Source organism: Crinia signifera, chromosome 2 (assembly GCF_055691185.1).
Source record: "Crinia signifera chromosome 2, ASM5569118v1, whole genome shotgun sequence".
In the NCBI taxonomy this organism is placed as follows: Eukaryota; Metazoa; Chordata; class Amphibia; order Anura; family Myobatrachidae; genus Crinia; species Crinia signifera.
Genome location: NC_139218.1, coordinates 226,520,277 through 226,540,885, shown reverse-complemented (window position 1 = coordinate 226,540,885; position 20,609 = coordinate 226,520,277). Strand labels below are relative to the sequence as shown.

The 20,609-nt window shown below is 45.4% G+C and overlaps 1 protein-coding gene and 1 long non-coding RNA gene across 3 annotated transcripts in view; one reads left to right on the top strand and one right to left on the bottom strand.

The window, feature by feature from the left end:
* The window catches only part of DTX2 (deltex E3 ubiquitin ligase 2), an 80,082-nt gene extending 70,221 nt beyond the window's left edge, over window positions 1-9,861 (bottom strand). Inside the window, exons 1-2 of one of the 2 annotated variants that reach the window (XM_083173935.1) lie at window positions 9,709-9,861; window positions 5,265-5,666 (exon numbers count right to left, since the gene is read on the bottom strand). In XM_083173935.1, coding sequence (XP_083030061.1) covers window positions 5,265-5,571 — 307 coding nt within the window. In that variant the 5' untranslated portion in view covers window positions 5,572-5,666; window positions 9,709-9,861. The remainder of the gene's footprint in view (window positions 1-5,264; window positions 5,667-9,708) is intronic. The other variant, XM_083173936.1, reaches the window with a different exon arrangement.
* Window positions 9,520-18,689, top strand: LOC146060572 (uncharacterized). The gene is made up of 3 exons (XR_014470446.1): window positions 9,520-9,873; window positions 16,712-16,733; window positions 18,598-18,689. It is a non-coding gene; the product is annotated as an uncharacterized LOC146060572 (long non-coding RNA).
* The last annotated feature ends 1,920 nt before the right edge of the window (window positions 18,690-20,609 follow it).

The following is a 20,609-nucleotide window of genomic DNA, read 5'->3' as shown; positions in this document are numbered from 1 at the left end:
TAGATGTATGGGCCCCTTAAGTTTCTTTGTAATCAACCAATTTAAACACACTGTGCTGCTCAACTCTGTGAGCATTGGCATTGCGTGCAACAGAGAATCAGGCCCTAGATGTGCAGTGTGATTGTTATTTGCAGATCTAGTCCATATTTTATAATCCCGCTGGGTACACACTATACGATTTGCGCGGATATCGATAATGCTCCAGGCAAATGATCTAGCACAAAGACACTGACCAATATCGTTCAGTGACATTCCCCGGCCCCACACTGAATGTGCGTATAGCTTAAAAAAAAAAAAGAAGTATAGTGTTTACCCAGCTTAACACACTCCCACTAGCTCTTTTAATCAAGTAAAAACAGGTTTATGTAAATCATACTGACTGAATTTTCTTTATAAATGCTCAGCGCACCCGCAATGTACATGTTGAAATGCATGACTTCTATAAAATAGCACATATTAAAAAAACTGTAATTTCGTTTTTGTTTAGGGGAATTTTGTTGTTATAATTACAACAAAGATGCAAAAGTGAAAGGAAAAAAAAGGAACATTGCATAAGGCAGGCATTCCAAACCACGGTCCACAAGGCACACCAACAGTGCTGGTTTTAGTAATATCCAGGCTTCAGCACAGATGGTTTAATCAGAATCACTAAGGTACGATTTAAGTCACCTGTGCTGAAGCCTGGATATCACTAAAACCTGCACTGTTGGTGTGCCTTGAGGACCGTGGTTGGGAATGCCTGCTATAAGGTTTAATAGTGCTCATTCTAGCACCCGCTTTCTTTGAAAATCCATGCAGTTCCTCTTCCCTGCCTGGGGTGTCACTGCTGCTGCAGTGCTTCTAGCATAGTGTGGTCTGTATATCAGCATTGATATGCAAACCAGACCTGTGCTGTGCTAGAAACACCCCAGCAGGCAGTGACACCCCAGGCAGGGAACAGGAACTGCATGGGTTTTCAAAGAAAGTGGGTGCTAGAATGAACACTAGTTTAAATACAACCATGCGTAACTCCCTGCCATCTGTCAACCATAGTAAAGCTGGGTAACACACTATACGATTTTTGGTACTTCCGGCAAATGATCTAGTGCAAACACACTGAAAGATATCGTTCAGGAATGTCATTCAGCCACCCACTGAACGTACAGTTGTTGACGACATAGGCAGATTTGAATGCATGTTCAGCCTGGGAGGAGGCCAGCTGGAGCACACATCAATGAAATAGATGATATGCACAAGGATATTGTTCTCGTGAATATCATTAGTAAAAAATGCACAAGGATATTGTTCTCGTGAATATCATTAGTAAAAAATGTATAGTGTGTACCCAGCTGAAGGTTGAACGTTGGCTAAATCATACAAGAATGCATCATTAATAAGGGGATCCGATCAGTTGCGGATCAAGAGGAGGAGCTTCAGCATAGTCCATAATTCAAATAGGGGAGCCACACCAACTGCTACTCTAAATGCTTCCATATATTGCCAGCCAAGACTCACTAGCATCTGGTTTGACTCCCCTATTTGAATTTTGGACTGTGCTGTAGCATCACCTCTGGAACTGCCAATGATCAAGATTTTAGGTCAACAGTGTCTAGGTAGAAGGTCAATAGGTCGACACCATATTGTCAACAAGCACAAGTTTGACATAGAACAAAGTTGACATAAGCCAAAGGTCGACTGGCAATATGAAAAGGTCAACTTGAGTTTATCAATTCTGCCGCCTCCCATCTGCAGCTCCCCGGGCTTATATGTGATAACTTGCATGTGATGAATCACACGTTAACAAAATGGCACATCAAGTGCCGAATCTTAGTGAGCTCTCCCAAGGGAAATCGTGGCCGACTGATCCTTAGGATAAGTCAGCCTAATGTATGGGGGCCTTCAGAGTGAAATAAAGAATGTAATAAGTGATTAAAAAACAATCATGTATTTATTGCGTGCCTTTTTTTATCCTAAGTCCTATTAAGTTGCTGCTGCAGCGGGGGTTAGAATGTTGTGGCAGTGCCGAGATGCATAGCATACAGTACCTACGAGCAGCATTTGACTAACGAGTAGCATCCGATATCTCCATTAATTTCTATGGGACCCAGGTAGTAAGTGTATGCACACTCCAATATATATCACGGAGTGCTGTATAAATGACTGTTGGTAGCAGGTGCATTGCTGCATGTGCTAATAAAGTCCTGCCAGCTCTCCAGTAACTTAGTTGGTAGCGGGAGCAACGATTCAGGTAATATCACCACTTGTCTCCTTTATTAAATCTAAAAAAGGAGACTAAGGGGCAAATTGACTAAAACTTCAAAAAATGAAAAGAGGTGATGTTGCCGGTACTTGTTTCCTAGAACGGCCACAATCGTGAGTGATCGTGGCTCTTAATTAAGGGACACGATCCTCACGATGTGGCCGATTTTTTAAAATTTTTTCCCTTTGATTGACAGAAATCGGGTCAATCGGTCGGTCGCGACCAATTAAAATCGGCCGCGATGCGACCGACCGATTGACCCGATTTTTCCATAGACTTCAATGTTAAAAAATCTTTTAACATTGAAATCGGGAGGATCTTGTCGGTCTTGTGCCATTATAATGGCACAAGATGAGATGGACTTGATTAAGTCCATCTCACATAGGTAAAAATGTTAAAAAAGGTGAAATGGGCCAATATGACCCATTTCACATTTTTTATGTGCCCGCCATGACCCCACGATAGACGTGAACCCGAAGCGTGGCGAGCGCAGCGAGCCCGCGAGGGGCGGCGGTGCGCGTCCTCCGACCTTTTCATTCCCCTACTATCCACTAGGGCGTGGAGTGAGAATAGAATAGTGTGGCGAGCGCAGCGAGCCACCGAGCCCGAAGCGTGGCGAGCGCAGCGAGCCCCGCGAGGGGACGCGTATACCTGTGAAGTTAGACGCGTCCGCTCGCCACGCTTCGGGCTCGGTGGCTCGCTGCGCTCGCCACACTATTCTATTCTCACTCCACGCCCTAGTGGATAGTAGGGGAATGAAAAGGTCGGAGGACGCGCACCGCCGCCCCTCGCGGCCTCGCTGCGCTCGCCACGCTTCGGGTTGACGTCTATCGTGGGGTCTAGCCCACTTAGTAACATTTGGGGGGGCAATTGAAAATAATCAGGTGAAAAAAAAAAAAAATCGGGTGAAAAATCGGTCGATCGGATCGGTCGCATCGTATGCGACCAAATCGCATGCGATGCGATCGATCCGATTTTTTATCTTACGACCACAACGATCTAAATCGTTGTGGCCGTGCTAGGAAACAAGTACCATGTTGCCTATAGTAACCAATCAGATTCGGGTTTATCATTTTCTAGGATGCAATAGAGAAATCATAGACAGACTCTGATTGGTTGCTATGGGCAACATCACTTCTTTTCATTTTTAGAAGCTTTAGTAAATTTACCTCTAAATTGGCAAAATCTGCCATCAAATTTGATGTTGTTAACACAGTGTCTGTATTCTTTACTTTTTAGAAACTTTAGTAAATCCCCCCTAGAACTACTAAAGTCAGTGACTGGTAAAAAAAAATAAAAAAAAATAAAAAAGAAGCTTAAGAAGTAATATAAAGTTGTTCCAGTTTTGCAGATGCACACATTACACACTGCACTACAAATGAAGTGCAAGCAGTCCCTCACATTACTTAAGAAAGGTCTGGCATTCCAGCCTGTGTTCTCAGGGGGCAATATACTGCCTATCTGCCTGCAGGATAAAGGAGAGTCCAAGAAGGTTGGTCACACATTCCTGCAGAAACGGTCTGCTTTTCTTGTTGTCCAGCAACATCTTGTCTGTGGGACCATGCATGGCTGAGGGGAGCAGATGTTGATGCAGAACATATGGACAGTCTGAAGGCTGGATCCTTGAGAACTGGGAGATTTCTCAGAATTTGGAGAGAGTGCAAAGAGACAAAGGGCCTTATTCTAGTTCACTCTTTCTGACAAAATCCTTCTTAGATGGACAAATCCATGTGCATTGCAGGGGGGGGCAGATGTTACTTATGCAGAGAGAATTAGATTTGGGTGAGTTATTTTGTTTCTGTGCAGGGTAAATACTGGCTGCTTTATTTTTACACTGCAATATAGTTCTCACTTTGAAGTAAAACCCTGGTACTTGTGTATTATCTGGGCGCCCGATGTAGAAAATTGCATGCCTTAACTTAAGGCATGCAATGCGATGCGACTGACGCGATTTTGCGGTTAAATCACGTTGATCGCATGCGATGCGATCGACGCAATCAACGCGATTTTTCCATAGGAATAAATGTTAAATGGTTCCAAATGGTCCATGAAACCCGATTTCACATTAGGGGCAATGTTAAATGCCCCCCCGTGGCCCCCCCATTAGGTGTATTAGCCCAAATGCCCCAGCATTGTTAACTCCACCCCACCATCAACGCCAACCCGAAGCGTGACAAATGCAGCGAGCCCCGCGAGGCGACGCGAAAGTTGTTAAGTAATCCGCGTCCGCTCGCCACGCTTCGGGCTCGTATTCCGTGTCCCCTCGCCACGCTACGGGCTCGGTGGCTCGCCGTGCTATATTGAATCAACTGCATGCCGACGTGGATAGTGGGGTATGAAAAGGTCGGAGGATGCGTAACGCCGCCGCTCGCCACGCTTCGGGTTGGCGTTGATGGTGGCGTTAACAATGAGGGGGCATACAAACAATGGGGGGGGGGGGCTGGGGGGCATTTAACATTGACCCTAATGTGAAATCGGGTCTCAGGGACCATTTAACATTTATTGAGACCATTTAACATTGATTCCTATGAAAAAAATCACGTCGATCACATCGCATGCGATTTGGTTGCATGCGATGCGATCTACTTGATTTTTCCAACCCGATGAAAAAAAAAAAAAAAAAAATCGGGTGCCTGGATAATACATAAGTGCCAAAACCCCACCCAAATCTAATTCTCTCTGCACAAGTTACATCTGCCCCACCTGAAGTGCACATGGTTTTTCCATCTAAGAAGGATTTTGTCAGAAGGAGTGAACTAGAATAAGGCCTAAAGTACCAAGCAATCAGCTCCCTGTTATTTTACAGACAGTTTGAAAGATGACAGGAGCCGATTGTTTGGTACTTAACCTTGGTCTACTTGATCTTTTCCCCAAATCACTAACTGGGTCTCAATTTGAATATTAAATCCAGTTTGAAATAAATGATCCTGCTGCAGGTGAAATTCCAGAAGGAATTTTATGAAGATGCACTTTGCAATTATGACATAAAATACATATTTTAGAAACCAAATGAATGTACTCTTACCTGTGTCTTGGCGAAACTGTGCAAGAGTTGCAATATCAATTATATATGGAGCTAACTTTGGATCAACTTGTCCAAGCGAGATACTGTTGCTGTTTCCAAGAGCACGGCTATTTTTCTGCTGCTGATTAGCCTGCATACACTGTTCTATATAATTGCTCACTTTGCCGCTATATGGTCTCCATTTGCTGAGCTCATCTTGCCATTCCCAAACAGCCACAGCTAGAGACCCAGTATTCCACTGACTGGTCACTGTAGGAGGTCCAGATGGTCCGGCAGCTCCGCCAGCTTGCGACGGTCCAGCTGCCATTGTAGAGGGTTCTCCCAATTAAAAAATAAGTGCTTTAAGGTTTAAAGGGTCTTTCTATGAACAGTGATGGATTCCTTCAGGTACCATCTTGTTGCCTTTAAAAATAATAATAATAATAATTAATAAACAAATGACAGAATCATAGTAAATATTTGTTAGTTTTATATTAACCAATGCACTTACAGAAAAAAAAAAGTTTTAGAATATTCCTCATTATTTGAATTAATAATAATATATTGTAAAACTATTAATAGAAATAGACTACTACTTATTTAACCTTGTAGGACGTGCTTAGGTTTACAATTATGTTATTTACATGAAATATGTGTTTGACTTGGAAACACTGCAATCTCTAAGTGACCATTCTTGCTTCTAGAATGGACCCCTCACATTATCAGTTGCCAAATCTCTACACTGCCAGGCAAAATTTTACACAGCATACAACCAGAGTAATGGGCAAAATGCAAGCAGCTACGTTTGTGAAGAAATAATTAATCGGGCAGTATTAATCTATTGCATAATTGCATTTGTTTACTTGAGAAAAAAATAAAATAACCACCTCAACATATCAATACCCCTTTCACATCTAATTATGGGTTCATGCCAGTGTCTTGCCACTTCGATCCGGCAATTGGTGCAATGTGAAAGGGGTTACCGGGTCCCGCAAACCGGTAGCAACATGGCAATACGAACCGGTAAAAAAGAAGGGTTCTTGTTAGTTCGTTGCTGTGTTGCTTTGCGGTATGAACGGCTTAATCGGATCGAGGGACCTGGTTCCCATTAACACCAATGGAGGAGGCAGTGCTTGGAGCAGCACCAGCTCTAAGTGCTGCCTCCTCCCCCGATGATGTCAGCGAACCAGCAATATTGCACACTTTTTGTACCGGTTATGTTATTTCTACTTGTTGCATGCTAGCTGTTATTTGCATATAATGTGAAGGAAAACTGAAACAAAGCGAAAGTGGAAAAAGTCACCCAGCAATCTTAAAGACAAGCACATGGGAAAGGGATATTCATGTCTTCAGGCCAAAAGATTCTTATTGATAAATTTAAAAAATAATAAGAAATTAAGTAAACAGTGTTTATAAGTTATCCTTAAGGGCCATACACATAGGTATGTGATTGTTGTCTATATTCTAAGTGATCTAAAGGCCCATACACACTTGACGATTTTCACCTGAAAATCGTTCAAAACAGCCGTTTTGAGCGATTTTTAATTGAAAATTGCCTAGTGTGTATGCCCCACAGATTGCCTCCTAGCGATGATGCGCGCTCCCGCATCATCGCTAACGAGGTCCCACGTCGGCTGGTTTTACCAGCATGCCAGCGATGATGGATGGTTTTTTATCCATCATCGCTGTATGTGTACGCTGCACGGGCTGAAAGATTAACCACTTTCAGCCCGTGTGCCGCCCCGCCGCCTCCCCCTGCTCCCTCCCCCCTCCCCCTGCTCCCAGCACGGAGACGGAGCAGGGGGGAAAAGACACTGCCAGTGCCAGCAGTCGCAGCAAGCCCGCCGCCACGCAGCAGCTCCCGGTCCCCCATGTCACCTGTCCTCCTCTTCCTCTGTCAGCACTCGGTGCCAGCGGCAAAGTGCTTCCAGCCGCCCCCTGCTCCCAAGTGTCCCCCTGCTGTCACTGCCACCAATGCAAGGTGTCCCAATATATATATATAAATAAATGACCACTGCCACAATGCAAGGCTATATATATATATATATATATATATATATATATATATATATATATATATATATATATATATATATATATATATATATATATATATATATATATATATATATATATATATATATATAACCACTAACACCAATGCAAGGCTTCCTAATATTAATATATATATATATATGTGTGTGTGTGTATACTGTGTATATATCTCTATATCTATATATATATATATATATATATATAGATATATATAGATTCAGTATGGAATCCCAGCGGTCGGAATCCCGACGCTGGAATCCCGACTGCCGAAATCCCAACAAGGGGGGGGGGGGGGACGTGGATTGCCCCCCCTTGCGGGCTCGCCACGCAGCGCGCCCGGTGCCTCGCTACGCTCGGCGCGCTAATTTATTCTCCCTCTATGGGTGTCGTGGACACCCACGTAGGGAGAAAGTTTCAGGATTTCGGCGGTCGGGATTCCAGCGTCGGGATTTTGACCACCGGGAATCCGATCGCCGGGAAATTAACCGCATCCCATATATATGCCCACCAATGTATATTATAGCGGTAACGGCCAGGGCGGCGTTTACCTGATCGCTGGGCTCCCAATATACGCAGCCCAGCGATCAGTTCTGAATCAGGACCCAAGAACAGAAACACATTGAAATTAAAGGGCCCCTGCTCCCACTCTTGGAATATAAACCCCGCCCATTATGTAAATATCCTTTTATAATGAAAGATTTTCATCAAAGTCTTTCGCCGGCTGAAAATCTCTCGCTCTTTGGTGAAAATAGCTCAGTGTGTACGAACTACTTTGGTGAAAGATATATCTTTCAGAGATTTTGGCAAAGTCTTTTGAAATGAAAATCTTTAAGTGTGTATGGGCCTTAAGAAATTAAGCACAAATCACTGTGTGTACCATAGTAATGGTGACACCCGGTCCCATGTGTTGCCATAGCTGGCTCAGATCTTTAGCACATGCAGGCAAAATCTAGATAGATCGGCTAGCAAGTACATGCAAAACATTAATTAGCACAGATCGCTTAGCACACATCACTATGTGTGTATGGGCAATCTAGCCACCGGGACTTCAAGGGAACTCGCATAGGTTAGATTGCTTAGCACTAATTTCAAGGTGTGTACGCCGCTTTAGGGTGAGTTAGAGCAGTGGTTCCCAACCCTGGTCCTCAAGTACCCCCAACAGTGCACGTTTTCCAGGTCTTCCCACAGAATCACAGGTGACATAATTAGCTCCACCTGTGGATCTTTTCAAATGTGTCTGAATAATAAGTGCACCTGCCGGGTGACCTGGAAAACGTGCACTGTTGGGGGTACTTGAGGACCAGGGTTGGGAACCACTGAGTTAGAGGGACAGAATTCACTTATGTTTGTCCGTGTGTTATGATGAGAAGCCACGAGCACTGTCCAGACCAATTCAATCCCCTTATGCACTGGGGATTACTAGCACTTCAAAAAGTTCCTGGTAAAATCCTTGTTGTTACCATAGGCCTTGTAGATTTTCCCAGGGAGGAAGTACAGACAGTGGAAAGAGTACATATTGTAAACGTATAAATCAACAATACAGATAGCGAGGATAATTTATGAATGTTGGACAGTGCAAATTGACACAACCTTAGCCATCAGCATTTCAGCCTGGTTGCTATGTTTATTGCCAATGTATAACTACAGTGAGAATTAGGTAAGAAGTCAGGGATTACAGAGTTTATACGATTTCGTACAGAGTTAAGGTTGTAAAATGCGTAGGATGAAAGCTGCTGACACGGTTAATATAATTGGACATTATGTCATCATTCCCACTACTACTTCTGTGCACTCTCCTAACAAATGAAATACTTAGCATGCGCAGTCGATCCATAATGAAATACTTAGCATCATTACTAATATTACAGCCAAGAATGTATGATATGTGCCACAAACAATAATCCATTATCTTGTATGTGTCTAGACCCCTGTATTGATGGCTGCATAGCCGGCTGCTGCCATGTCCCTGACAGCGGCCCCCACAGCGCAGTTCCCATTGGCTGACAAGTTTCTCAGCGCTAATTACTGTCACGTAAACTCCAAGCGGGATGAGCGGTGGCAGAAGCACCAGGTGCCCGGTCCCTGCCTCACACATAGCTCCCAGGCGGAAAGTAATAGCGCACACCCAGCCTCCTCCCAGCTGCCACCCCAGGGCTGCTGCTGCTGCTGCTGCTGGCACCCACAGTACAGTAACGACATCCCACGCAACCGGCCGCAGCAACATAGCCATATCTATCCCCGCACACGCCACCGGCAGGGACCCTCTATGCCCGGCGCACGCAGTGACAGGCCGGACACAGCAGCCTGGTCACAGCTAACTGGTGGGTAAGAGCACCTCGGCGCCTGCCCAGTGATGTCCAGAGAGGGCCCGGCCGGGGGTGGCGCAGTGTAAGGGAAGAAGGGCACTCACATCAGCGTGGTCCCCGCGGCCAGGAAGCCGTTCACTGCTCCTCCGCTCTCTCTGTCTGGCAGCTCTGGACTGTGTGTGCGTACGCCGCTGCTCTCTGAGCAAACTCTGACGCCCTGTGATGTCACCAGCTACGGGGAGACAGCTGGGACAAACTTCCTCCCAGCGGTATGGAACTGTCACCGTGTGTTCCTGTGTAGTAGTAGTAGTAGTGTGTACTAGTCTAGCAGGGGAGCTTACATAGATCCTTCCTCTTGATTTAATCAAGCTGTTTTAACCCATTTTGTATTCAGTATTATTCGATAAAAGTGGATTTAATCTACAACCTGAGTTTTCACTTTATTGTGCATCATGTCCTATAGAGATTGTAATGCAAAGGAAGGAAAAGTTTGTCATATGGTGGTGCACCATTTATAGAAAAGAGACATAAAATATACCTTCTTGTTGGTAATATCATATTTTGAGTAGAGAGGTATCTCAATTTTATAATTGGTTTGGATTAAATTATAAACCCTGCAGCTCATAAATTACTCCTATGTTGTACTACAATCTGTGCATTAATACAGCAAATCAGATATGTCACAGTTTATTACAGTGTAGTAACAGTAACACTAATGGGAACCTGAGGTACAGGATGGCTGCCAGATAATACAGTGTAGTTTTGTATGCATATACGGAGTTAAGTGCTGCAGGACTATTGGTTACACATGTAGCATAAGCTAATAGAAATGGTTACAGAGTGGCCATCTGCCTAACTCATGTAACTATAGCATTCAAGCATGCATGTGTACAAAATCAATTTGGATGTTTAAAGTAGCTATTACTGTGCCCTGCTGCTGCTGCTAACCACAGCCTCTCCCTATGTCAGGGACGAGCGCTGTGATGCAAGCTTGCGTGCACAGCCGTTACACCGAGTACCGCTGACAGTAGGCACCGCGGTTAACTCGAGTGATAAACGGTACGGCTATCTATTACATTAGATTCCTGAAAAGGACTAAAAATACAATCACACACAGAGGTATTGTTGGTAGCGCTGGGAGAACGTCCGCACGGCTGGGTCGGCCGGCGTACGCTTCGCAGGTCTTCTTCAGGGCCTGAAGAGCCCTGAAGAAGAACTGCGAACCGTGGTTGTTGTTTAAGAACCTCTGCTACTTAACTATGGGAACAAGCCCCTATTGTGAAGAGGAATCGCTCCTCTCTACTGTAGCTAGCCTCCATCTGCCTGGAATTAATAATGCTTGCATGAACCCAAGTTCACACATACACACTAGCACTGCTGAGTCACTACTAAAGTAATGGCAAAAGGTTTTACAAGGACAGCTGATTTTGGATCAGTGATCTCCGCTGTTGAATTCTCTCCCAACCTCCCTGTCCCGTGTAACCTAACCCTAATTTCCCTCCGTAGTCAAACTGTTATGTCAACTTTCTGATGTCAGCATTTTTCCTGATGGCATTCTGTGAATGAAGACACATTGCCTGTTGTGATTTTAACATTGCCGACATAACAGTTGACAAACCTGCCACACTGTTCCATTTTGAGTAACATGTGGTTAGCACACACTAAACTAAACCCCAATCCAAGTTCACAATATGGAAAACAGTAGTGGGTGACAGGGAGAGGCAGGGGGAGGCAGAGTGTGACAGGGAAAAACAGTGGGTGACAGGAAGAGGGTGACAGCGGCAGCAGTGGATTCCTTAGTCCTCAGGAACTCTGGTGCACTGCACCTGCTGTGCCAATAGTAGTTCCACCTCTGAACAGCGCTATTATTGTTTTGCATAGGAGGTATGAATGGCAACATGGTGAGCTGTCTGGGGATGTGGCATCACAATTGCATCATCTTGGCTCCGCCTCCAGCTATACAGTGCTGAAAAAAGCAGGTGCTGTATAATGGAGGCAGGGTTACAATGATGCATTAAACACAAATCTATTGTGGGTGGCCGGGGAAAGGGGGTGCTGGGTACTCCAAGGTGCTATTGGGGAATGTAGGCAAGTATGGATTGATATAGTTTTGGATGACTTTATGTGGTCCCTGCAGTTGGGGGTACCCCTTTTTAATGTCTATACACTTACTGTCTATACACTTAATGTGCTGTTCTTGTACATGTCCCCTTGGGGAGTTGCTATGCAACCACCCCACAGCAGCCAGCTCAACACACAGGGCCTTAGAACCCAGTACGGACCTGCAGATCCCTGGAGAGTGGGAAGGAAAGGGTGCCAGCGGATTGGTGGTCGGTGGGCGCCAAACCGAGGGGAGGAGCTGATCTGTGTCGCGAAGAGAGTCTGTCTGCAGAGTGCTCCAGATGAGTAAAGGTGGCCATACACCTACAGATTTATTGTCAGATCTGTCTGGTTGGAACAAAATTCTGGTCATTCCTGAATGACAGTTTGGCAGTGTTCCAGCATTTCCAAGCAAATGGTCAACAGTCATTTGCTCTCATCCATTACCAGGTTTTTGTTCCAACCACCCAGATTGGACAATAAATCTGTAGGTGTATTGCCACCTTAAGGAGTAAGCAGCATGTGCCATGAGGAGAGACAGCAGAGGAGTGTCACGCATGGCGGCAGAGCTGAGTGGAGCGGAGCAAGGAGACCGGCGTACAGCAGCTCCTCACACAGCTGCCGTCAGTAGTAGTGGAGAGAGACACAAGGAGGGAGCCCGACACAGCGCCTGCAGTGAGCAACAGGTGGGAAGAAGAGACCGGTGGAAGTTCCAGTGGTGTCCCACAGGAGACATAGCCAGAGCATGGAAGCAGTACGCCCGCACAGCCATCTGTGACCCCCCCAGCCAGTGGCGCATCGCACCTTCACGCCGAGTGACAGACATCCTGAGCCCAGCAATCACCCACCAGAGACAGAGCTGCAGGACAAAGCGGAGCAGGGATACAGGGGAAGAGAGACCAGCGACGTCCTGCATTTAAGTCCCAGACGCAGAGCTGACCCCAGAGAGCCACGTGGAGATCCCCAGTAACAGGGCACCAGCAACGCACCTCACAGCCAGCCCTAACAGGTCCAGCGGGTCCAAGGAATCATGACTGGCAGTAGCCAGAAACATCAGCGGATGTGCAGGTATTGTAGTGCTGCCCCCCCCCACACACACACACTGACATTAACATCCCTGTCAGCCGACTACCCTCAGAGCCACAAGGTCATTTGGGTCCAATCCATTTAGTGGCCCACAGGCCCTATCATCTCTTCACCCAGGAACTGCCTCCAGTAGGCCAGTAATACCAGGCCTTACCTGTGATCCCAAACCAACACGCATTTATGCCTCCAAGGGACTGAGGGGCAGATTTATTAAGCTCGGTGAAGTGATAAACTGTCTGGTTTTTATCACCGGCCAATCAGCTCCTACCTGTGAAGTTACAGGCTTGATTTGAAATATGACAGGTAGGAGCTGATTGGCTGGTGATAAAAACCAGACAGTTTATCACTTCACTGAGCTTAATAAATCTACCCCTGATTTCCCACTTTCTTTGCCCTGGACAGGACACAATGTCCCCTCAGTAAATGCCTCCTATACGTCAGGCCCAGGACAAGGGGCCCCTACTTCAGCCAGAGCCCATACCCTGAGTTTATACTCCCAGATCACAACCTTTGGCCAATTGGACCATTTATTGGAACCTTTTGTGAAGTTGACGTTCAGTGTTGGCATTGTGCCAAAGTTCGGGATATTACCTATGAAACAATACGGCGCTCCTAGGCCAAAATTACCTTATACTGTACAGTGAACTGTGCAGTTCAGGGACTCATTATTTAAAGTCAGGACACTTGTACCTGTTGTTGAATATACCTTATTGTGTTGTATTGCTTTAATTATATTGCACTGTATTCTCTGTTGCATATATTCCTTACCGGTGTTTTAAATCAATTGTACTGTTTATTAATTACTTAATCATAATTATTGTGCAGCATATCGTGCGAATTGCAGCCTGCAGTGTCAATGAATTCTTTAGTCTTTTGCCATTGATTGTTCTTGTTATTGTAACATTCCATATTTCGGTACTTGTGTGGTTTCACGGCGGCAGTTACGTAGTCAGCATAGTGTCCCTGTCAGAATCAGCATAGTGTTCCCGCAGCCAGCATATTCAGCTTGTGTCTGTGACTGTGTGTATATTTGTGCCTAACCGGAGCTTACGCAGTTAGCGTAGTCAGTTAGCGCTGTGTTAGCGCTTATTACATTGTGTGGGAACCATTGACCATTTTTAACCTGCCTGACATGACAGGTGTGAATGTGTTCCTGAAACACCCCCACTATCCACGTCAGCCCGAAGCGAGGGAACGAGGAATACACGTCGAGGAATACACGTCAAGTAATCGGCATGCGCTCGCCACACTTCAGGCTTGTTTTGCGGTGGTTCCACGCCGACGTGGATAGTGGGGGTAGTGGGGGTATGAACAGGTCAGGAGGACATGTACCGCATCCACTCTCAGGGCTCGATGCGCTCTCCATGCTTTGGGCTCGTTTTACGTGTAAACACTCACTGCACTCGCCACACTTTATAAAGTCAACTCCACGCTGACGTGGATAGTGAGGGTATGAACAAGTCGGGAGCATGCGTACCCTCGGGGGGCTCACTGCGCTCCCCACTCTTTAGGCTGACGTGGATAGTGGGGGTTTGAAATGGAGGCATTTGCCAGTATGTAATATGGAGCACCGGCAAACCACCACCCCCCCCCCCCTCCCCTTGTGCACAAGATGCACGCACTACCGGACCCCTAACCCTGGCTGTCTCCCTGAAGCGGACACGGGCAGGGTTACCGTACCCTGCTGCACAAATTACTGAGACGCACAAGCTCGTGCGTCTCAGGCAGATGGAGCACCTCTGCCGTCGCCCGCAAGATCGCCTCTCCACTGGCATCCACCAGCACAGGGGATCTGGCGGTTACCAGCGCAGTGTGAAAGGCGCTCACTAGGCTTGCCAGGGACGCGGGGGACAGAGCTGCAGCTCGTGGGGACAGCACGATGACTAATCAGGGCTGCTGCTGGGGCACTACGCTAGCTATGCTAGTCTGCCGTTGAGCTACGCTGATAGCGTAGCATAGCTTGCTGCCGTGAAACTACACAAGTACCCATATTTCTTCTAGCGGTGATCCGTGATTCTTTTGGCTGGAAAATAAAACATTTTATCACCGTCCTCACGGTGACAGCATTATGTGGTTGTGTGTGGGGAGTTAGTTTTCCGGGGTTCCGTTGTCCCTCCGCCCTCAGAATTGCAGGTGAGTCACAGACTGACAGCGTCAAGCGAGTAACAAGAAATCCAATTACCGGTCACACCCATACACGTAGTCTGACAACATTACATTTATACTTCATTAAAATTCATTCTACAGTATTCATGTTTCTTCCCTACCCTCCTGATATTGTTATTTATTCTAGTTCATAACATGTCACAACCATGCCTCTCGTATTAAGATTGCAATAGGGAACATGTCTCTACAAGTTTGTTTCTATTATCATAGTGATGATATGCAATGTGCATAGCATATAATAATGTTGTGTTAGATCTTACACAACGCCTTGGTTCTTTGTCTTTTGACCAATCTCTAATTGGGCCTTATTCTGATTGACTCGCTCAGCTACACATTCATTCGGATTGCGTATTCCTGCTGAGTGCACGTGCGTAGCCTACACATTGCGCATGTGCAATGGCGGCTCTCCGCACTCGGTTGGATCGCCACACAGAAAAAATGTCCACCATTGTCGAACATTGTCGGATAATATGGGCGTAATGTGGGCGTATCTATGGACGCTGTTTCAAAGTGGGCAAAACTGGGCGTAAATTGGGGCGTCAACATGGGTGTGCTCGATAAGTGGTAGGCGTCCACTTGGGCCGCGACCCAACACTCCCAAAATCTTCGGTGGAAAGAAGTAGCTTTCATGTCTCGGTGGCACTAGTTCATGTGCAACGCGTTCGGTCTGACAATTAGTACACACGGCACCTAAATTACTCCCAGCTGAACACAATACTAACCCAGTCCTCTGGTCAATTTACTTTAATTACCCCATTCCTCTGATGAAATTTCATGCATTGGCCCATTCAGTCATTGCAGCCCACACACGGAAGCCAAACACTTGTTTGAAAAGTGTCATTAAATAAAGTAATATCTATGATTGATGGCATGTGTGTGGAAACTTAAATGTTGGGTCCAATGTTTCAGAAATCATTTGACATCCACAACCAAGAATAGAGGATACGGGCCGTCCCTCGCCTGTATATATGGTTATATGAAATAGTTTTTTTATTTTGTTTGCATTTTCAACATTAAAAGTACATTGTTTTAATTGTGAGTATTTCCTGTTAATTTAGTTATCACAAGCTGCAATGGTGTATGTGGTGTACGAGGAGGGGCAACTTGCGGCTCCTCCCACTTGGCGCCAAAGGAGGCCAGGTCATGCTAGAATCTACCGCTCACGGGTGACCCTCTTTGGGTTGCCTGATGATGAGGTACTTACTAGGTACAGGTTACCCCCACATGTTACATGTCTTTTGCCCAAGATACCCTTTATAGGAGTAAGCTGGCATTTCAACAACTTGCTGGCTTTCCTAATGTGATAGGGGCTGTGGGTTGGACCCATGTACCATTTGTGCCACCATCACGGAGCGAGCGGATCTACCGGAACAGGAAGATGTTCCACTTGCTCAATGTGATGGTGGTATGTGACACATCCATGGAAATTCTTGCCTTCAATTCCAACTTTCCCGGAAGTGCCCATGACTCTCATGTTATCCGACAAACCGGGATCTGGCAAAGACTGCAAGAGCTGGAAGGCCGTGATGCGTGGAATCTCTTAAACTACTTGATGACGTTATAAATTCAGAAGCAATTCAAAATTTGTTAAAAAGGTGACATCACGGATTATTTGACATTGATGAACAATGCACCTGTAGGCTACATAATGATTGTGGTGTAATGGTTTGGGGGCCCAGTCATGTGTGAACTGGGTGATGTATTGCATGTTTGGGAAATGTCCTAACTTATTTATTTTGTTGTTTCTTTCTATAGCTGATGATGGACGCCATGTCAGGTGAGATGATTTGTATGTGTATTCTACTGTAACAGTCATGTTGGTATGTGTTTTGTGTGTTTGTTGAAGGTAGGTATTATATGGTGGATAAGATTGTTGAAATGTCCAAACTACTAGTTGAGTGGTTATACAGTCAGGAAGGTATGGTCAGCAGTCTAAACAATGAAATCATATAGGCAGGAGATATGCACATATGAGTGTGGGTATATGTATGTGAATAGACGCATATACATACATGCATAGAGTAAGTATTGCAATCCGTTCCGATGGCGGTGGCGAGAGAAATTTCGCATACATACTGTTAATTGAACTATTATCAATAAAGTTAATACCAAATAAGAATGTTAACAACCAATCAGAGAACAGCATTATTAATATATGTCCCTGCATTTGTTTAATGCACCATTGCGCCATCTTGACAGAGGGCAGCACCCTTTTCCACGAGGGAGCTGATGGCCCTTGTGGCCATCATGGAGCAAAGGCTGGCGCGGGCAGGCCCCTATGTCTCCAATATTCGCCCGCACAGGTGTGCGGAGGACCACCGCCCAACTGGATCGGCGATGGTCTGACTTGAGAAGGCGCCAGCCGGACCTCCTCCAGCTCCTTAGACGCCAAATATTCCCTGTTTACTGCTGATTTTTGCATGCGTTTATTCTTATTTGCCCATGTTAGGCCGAATGTTTGTATTAGTGTGAGATTGGTGCAGTGAAAGTGAAATTGAGTGAGTGGGAGTGTGTGTGTGTGTGTGTTTTTTGCTTTAAAAACATTTTAACATAACCTCTGTATGCTAGTTTTTAAAAGTCATGTATATTGGTTTATAACTTCTGCAGTGAAACTATAATTTTTTGTTTTTCCCCCAAAATCTCCATGGATTCCACCTACCACACCACATCTTCAATTAGATAAAATATACACAGCACGTCAAAGAGCCACACGGGACCGGAGGCAGGCAGAGGAAGCAGGGGCCAACCAGGAGGCCTACCCACTCCCAATCCCCTACCCACTCCCAAACCCCTACCCACTCCCAATCCCCTACCCACTCCCAAACCCCTACCCACTACAAATCCCCTACCCACTACCAACCTCCTACTCACTCCTTGCCTTCACCACCCACCTACCCTCCCCACAGCTAATCCCCTCTGCGCTTCGCAGGAACAGGTTCTTTTTGGAGGACTGTCCCTGCACTGTCATGGATGATACATCCCTAGGAAATGATGACATTTCCAAATGCGATCCTGGGTGGTAATATTCCTACCAGATTGCATTGGAAATGCCTTCATCATAAATGGGCCCCTATGTGCACACCATGGCACAACAGCCATTCTTTTGCACACACACACACCACTCCAGTTCAAACACCATTGGTATTTGGTGTGTGCCGCCCCTCACACACCAATGACTACTGTGTGTCCACCACAAAAAACACTTGTACCCTTATTGAAGCTTGCCATTGAATCCATGCAGTAAACCTGCAAGGAGAGCCACACCTTACCCCCATTACATTGACATACAGTACTGTATAGTTGGTGATGGTTGTAAATGGCAAGGAGGTAAAATTTTAGGACCTTATCAGTACATTGCTTACTACAGAGAGTTGTCCTGTTTGACACATCCACAAGCCTAGGGCAGCTTTGGGCATATACATTGTTATTTTATGGCACAAGCCATACAATTAATACACTAGCCCCCTGTGTGTCTCTCCATCAGCGTAGTTAGTAACATGTTGACAGCAGGACCCTCTTTCATCCTGTGTAGAAAGGTTGGTTGGATTCCTAGCTCAATGAAGACAACTTTAGACACAAAATAATAACATGTGTAAATCATTCTCAACACTAATTTAAAACCCCATTTCCCATGCCAACAGATTACCTGACCCAAGTTCACAGAGCCATGCAAGGAACCCTAGGGATGCGTTTTCTCCATGCGGCAGCCCAGGAGGTGGACCACCTATCAGACCTTTTGAATTGATTTTTATTTTTTTTGTATAGAATAGATACAGAATTTTTGTATAGAATACAAGTTTCTGCAAAGTTAGAAGTTGTCTGTGTTTTGTTTGTGTACTGCGTTATGGTAAGGGGAATAGGTACATACTGTATACTCATGTGTGATATCATTTTTATGTGTGGTATAAAGTGAAGGGTAATGAATACATGTTGGGGTGTGTGTTTTTTGAGTAATGGGCTAGGTTACTGTGTGATGTGCACACAATTAGTGCATGAATGTATACAGTGGTAACAGTAGACACTGGTTTGGCAAACACATGTACACATAGGCACACATTTGAGTCCTATTCAGAAATTGTGTTTTGCAATGTTATAATAGATAAGTTGTCAAGTAGACACACGTACTGGGCCACATATGTATGGGAATATAGTATATGGAAGGGTACTTGTGTACTATCACGGCTCCAATCTCATCCCATCTCATTGCATACCATAAGGCTTAAGATGGTATGCAATGAGATGAGATGTGCTGCGATGGGACCCGATCTTATACAATTTAAAATTGTATACCATTGTATATGGCATACGATGAGATGAGATGAGATTTTAAATTGTATAAGCACACTAATGGGTGCTTTCAAGGTCAATTGGCCCCCCTATAAGATTTTTAATTGTATAAGCACCCTAATGGGTGCTTACAATGTTAAATGCACCCCCACGCCACCCCCACTATCAACGCCAACCCGAAGCGTGGCGAGCGCAGCGAGCCTGCGAGGGGCGGCGGTACGCGTCCTCCGACCTTTTCATACCCTTTTCATACCCTCCGACCTTTTCATACCCGAAGCGTGGCGAGCGGACGCGTAATTACAATTAGTATTACGGCTGCGCTCGCCACGCTTCGGGCTCGGTGGCTCGCTGGGCTCGCCACACTATATAAAATCAACTCCACGCCGACATGGATAGTGGGGGTATGAAAAGGTCGAAGGACGCGTACCGCCGCCCCTCGCGGGCTCGCTGCGCTCGCCACGCTTCGGGTTGGCGTTGATAGTGGGGGTGCATTTATCATTGTAAGCACCCATTAGGGTGCTTATACAATTAAAAATCTTATAGGGGGGCCAATTGACCTTGAAAGCACCCATTAGTGTGCTTATACAATTTAAAATCTCATCTCATCGTATGCCATTGTATGCCATATACAATGGTATACAATTTTAAATTGTATAAGATCCCATAAGATGGAAATCGTGGGAGCCGAGATAATACACAAGTACCTATGGAAGTGACATGCATTGCATGACGCAATATTTGAATACTGAAAAAATGACAATAAATAATTTATGATGTGTAATGTTTATGACAAATATTAGATGTAGATTAAATAATGGGTACACAACTGGGGCAGTTATAGAAATGGAAGGGGTGTTGATTAAGGTCATTGCAGTATGCAAAATTGCGGGACACATAAACGCAGGTATAGTTTGGAAACTGCCACATTCTAACAAATACATTGTAATGTTGTAAGGGTTCATGTAAAGTGCAATTTGGGTGTACAAGCATTTAATTGAAAGAAATAGAGACCATAGAGTTTGGCTAATTGTTTAATCGGTTTGAAGCATGAGTTCCAGGCGGATTTGTGCTGTGCTCTGAAAAAATCCAACAGAGGGCGTTCGGTCGGCTGTCCGGCCGCTTGGATGCTGAAAGACTGAGCAAACTTGGTGAGTTCCATCCGCACACGGTAGTGTTGAGGCAGAACGACGCCACTCCCTCTTATATGGTAGTCCGTCCGAACGGATGTGGTGGCCTTACAGCGTGTTGGTGTGCAATGCGTTCAGAACGATACGTCCGAATGCACATCCGAACGAGTGAACCGGAATAAGGCCCATTGTGCCAAAATCATTTGTGCAAACCAGTTTCAAAATTATGCTGCATTTAT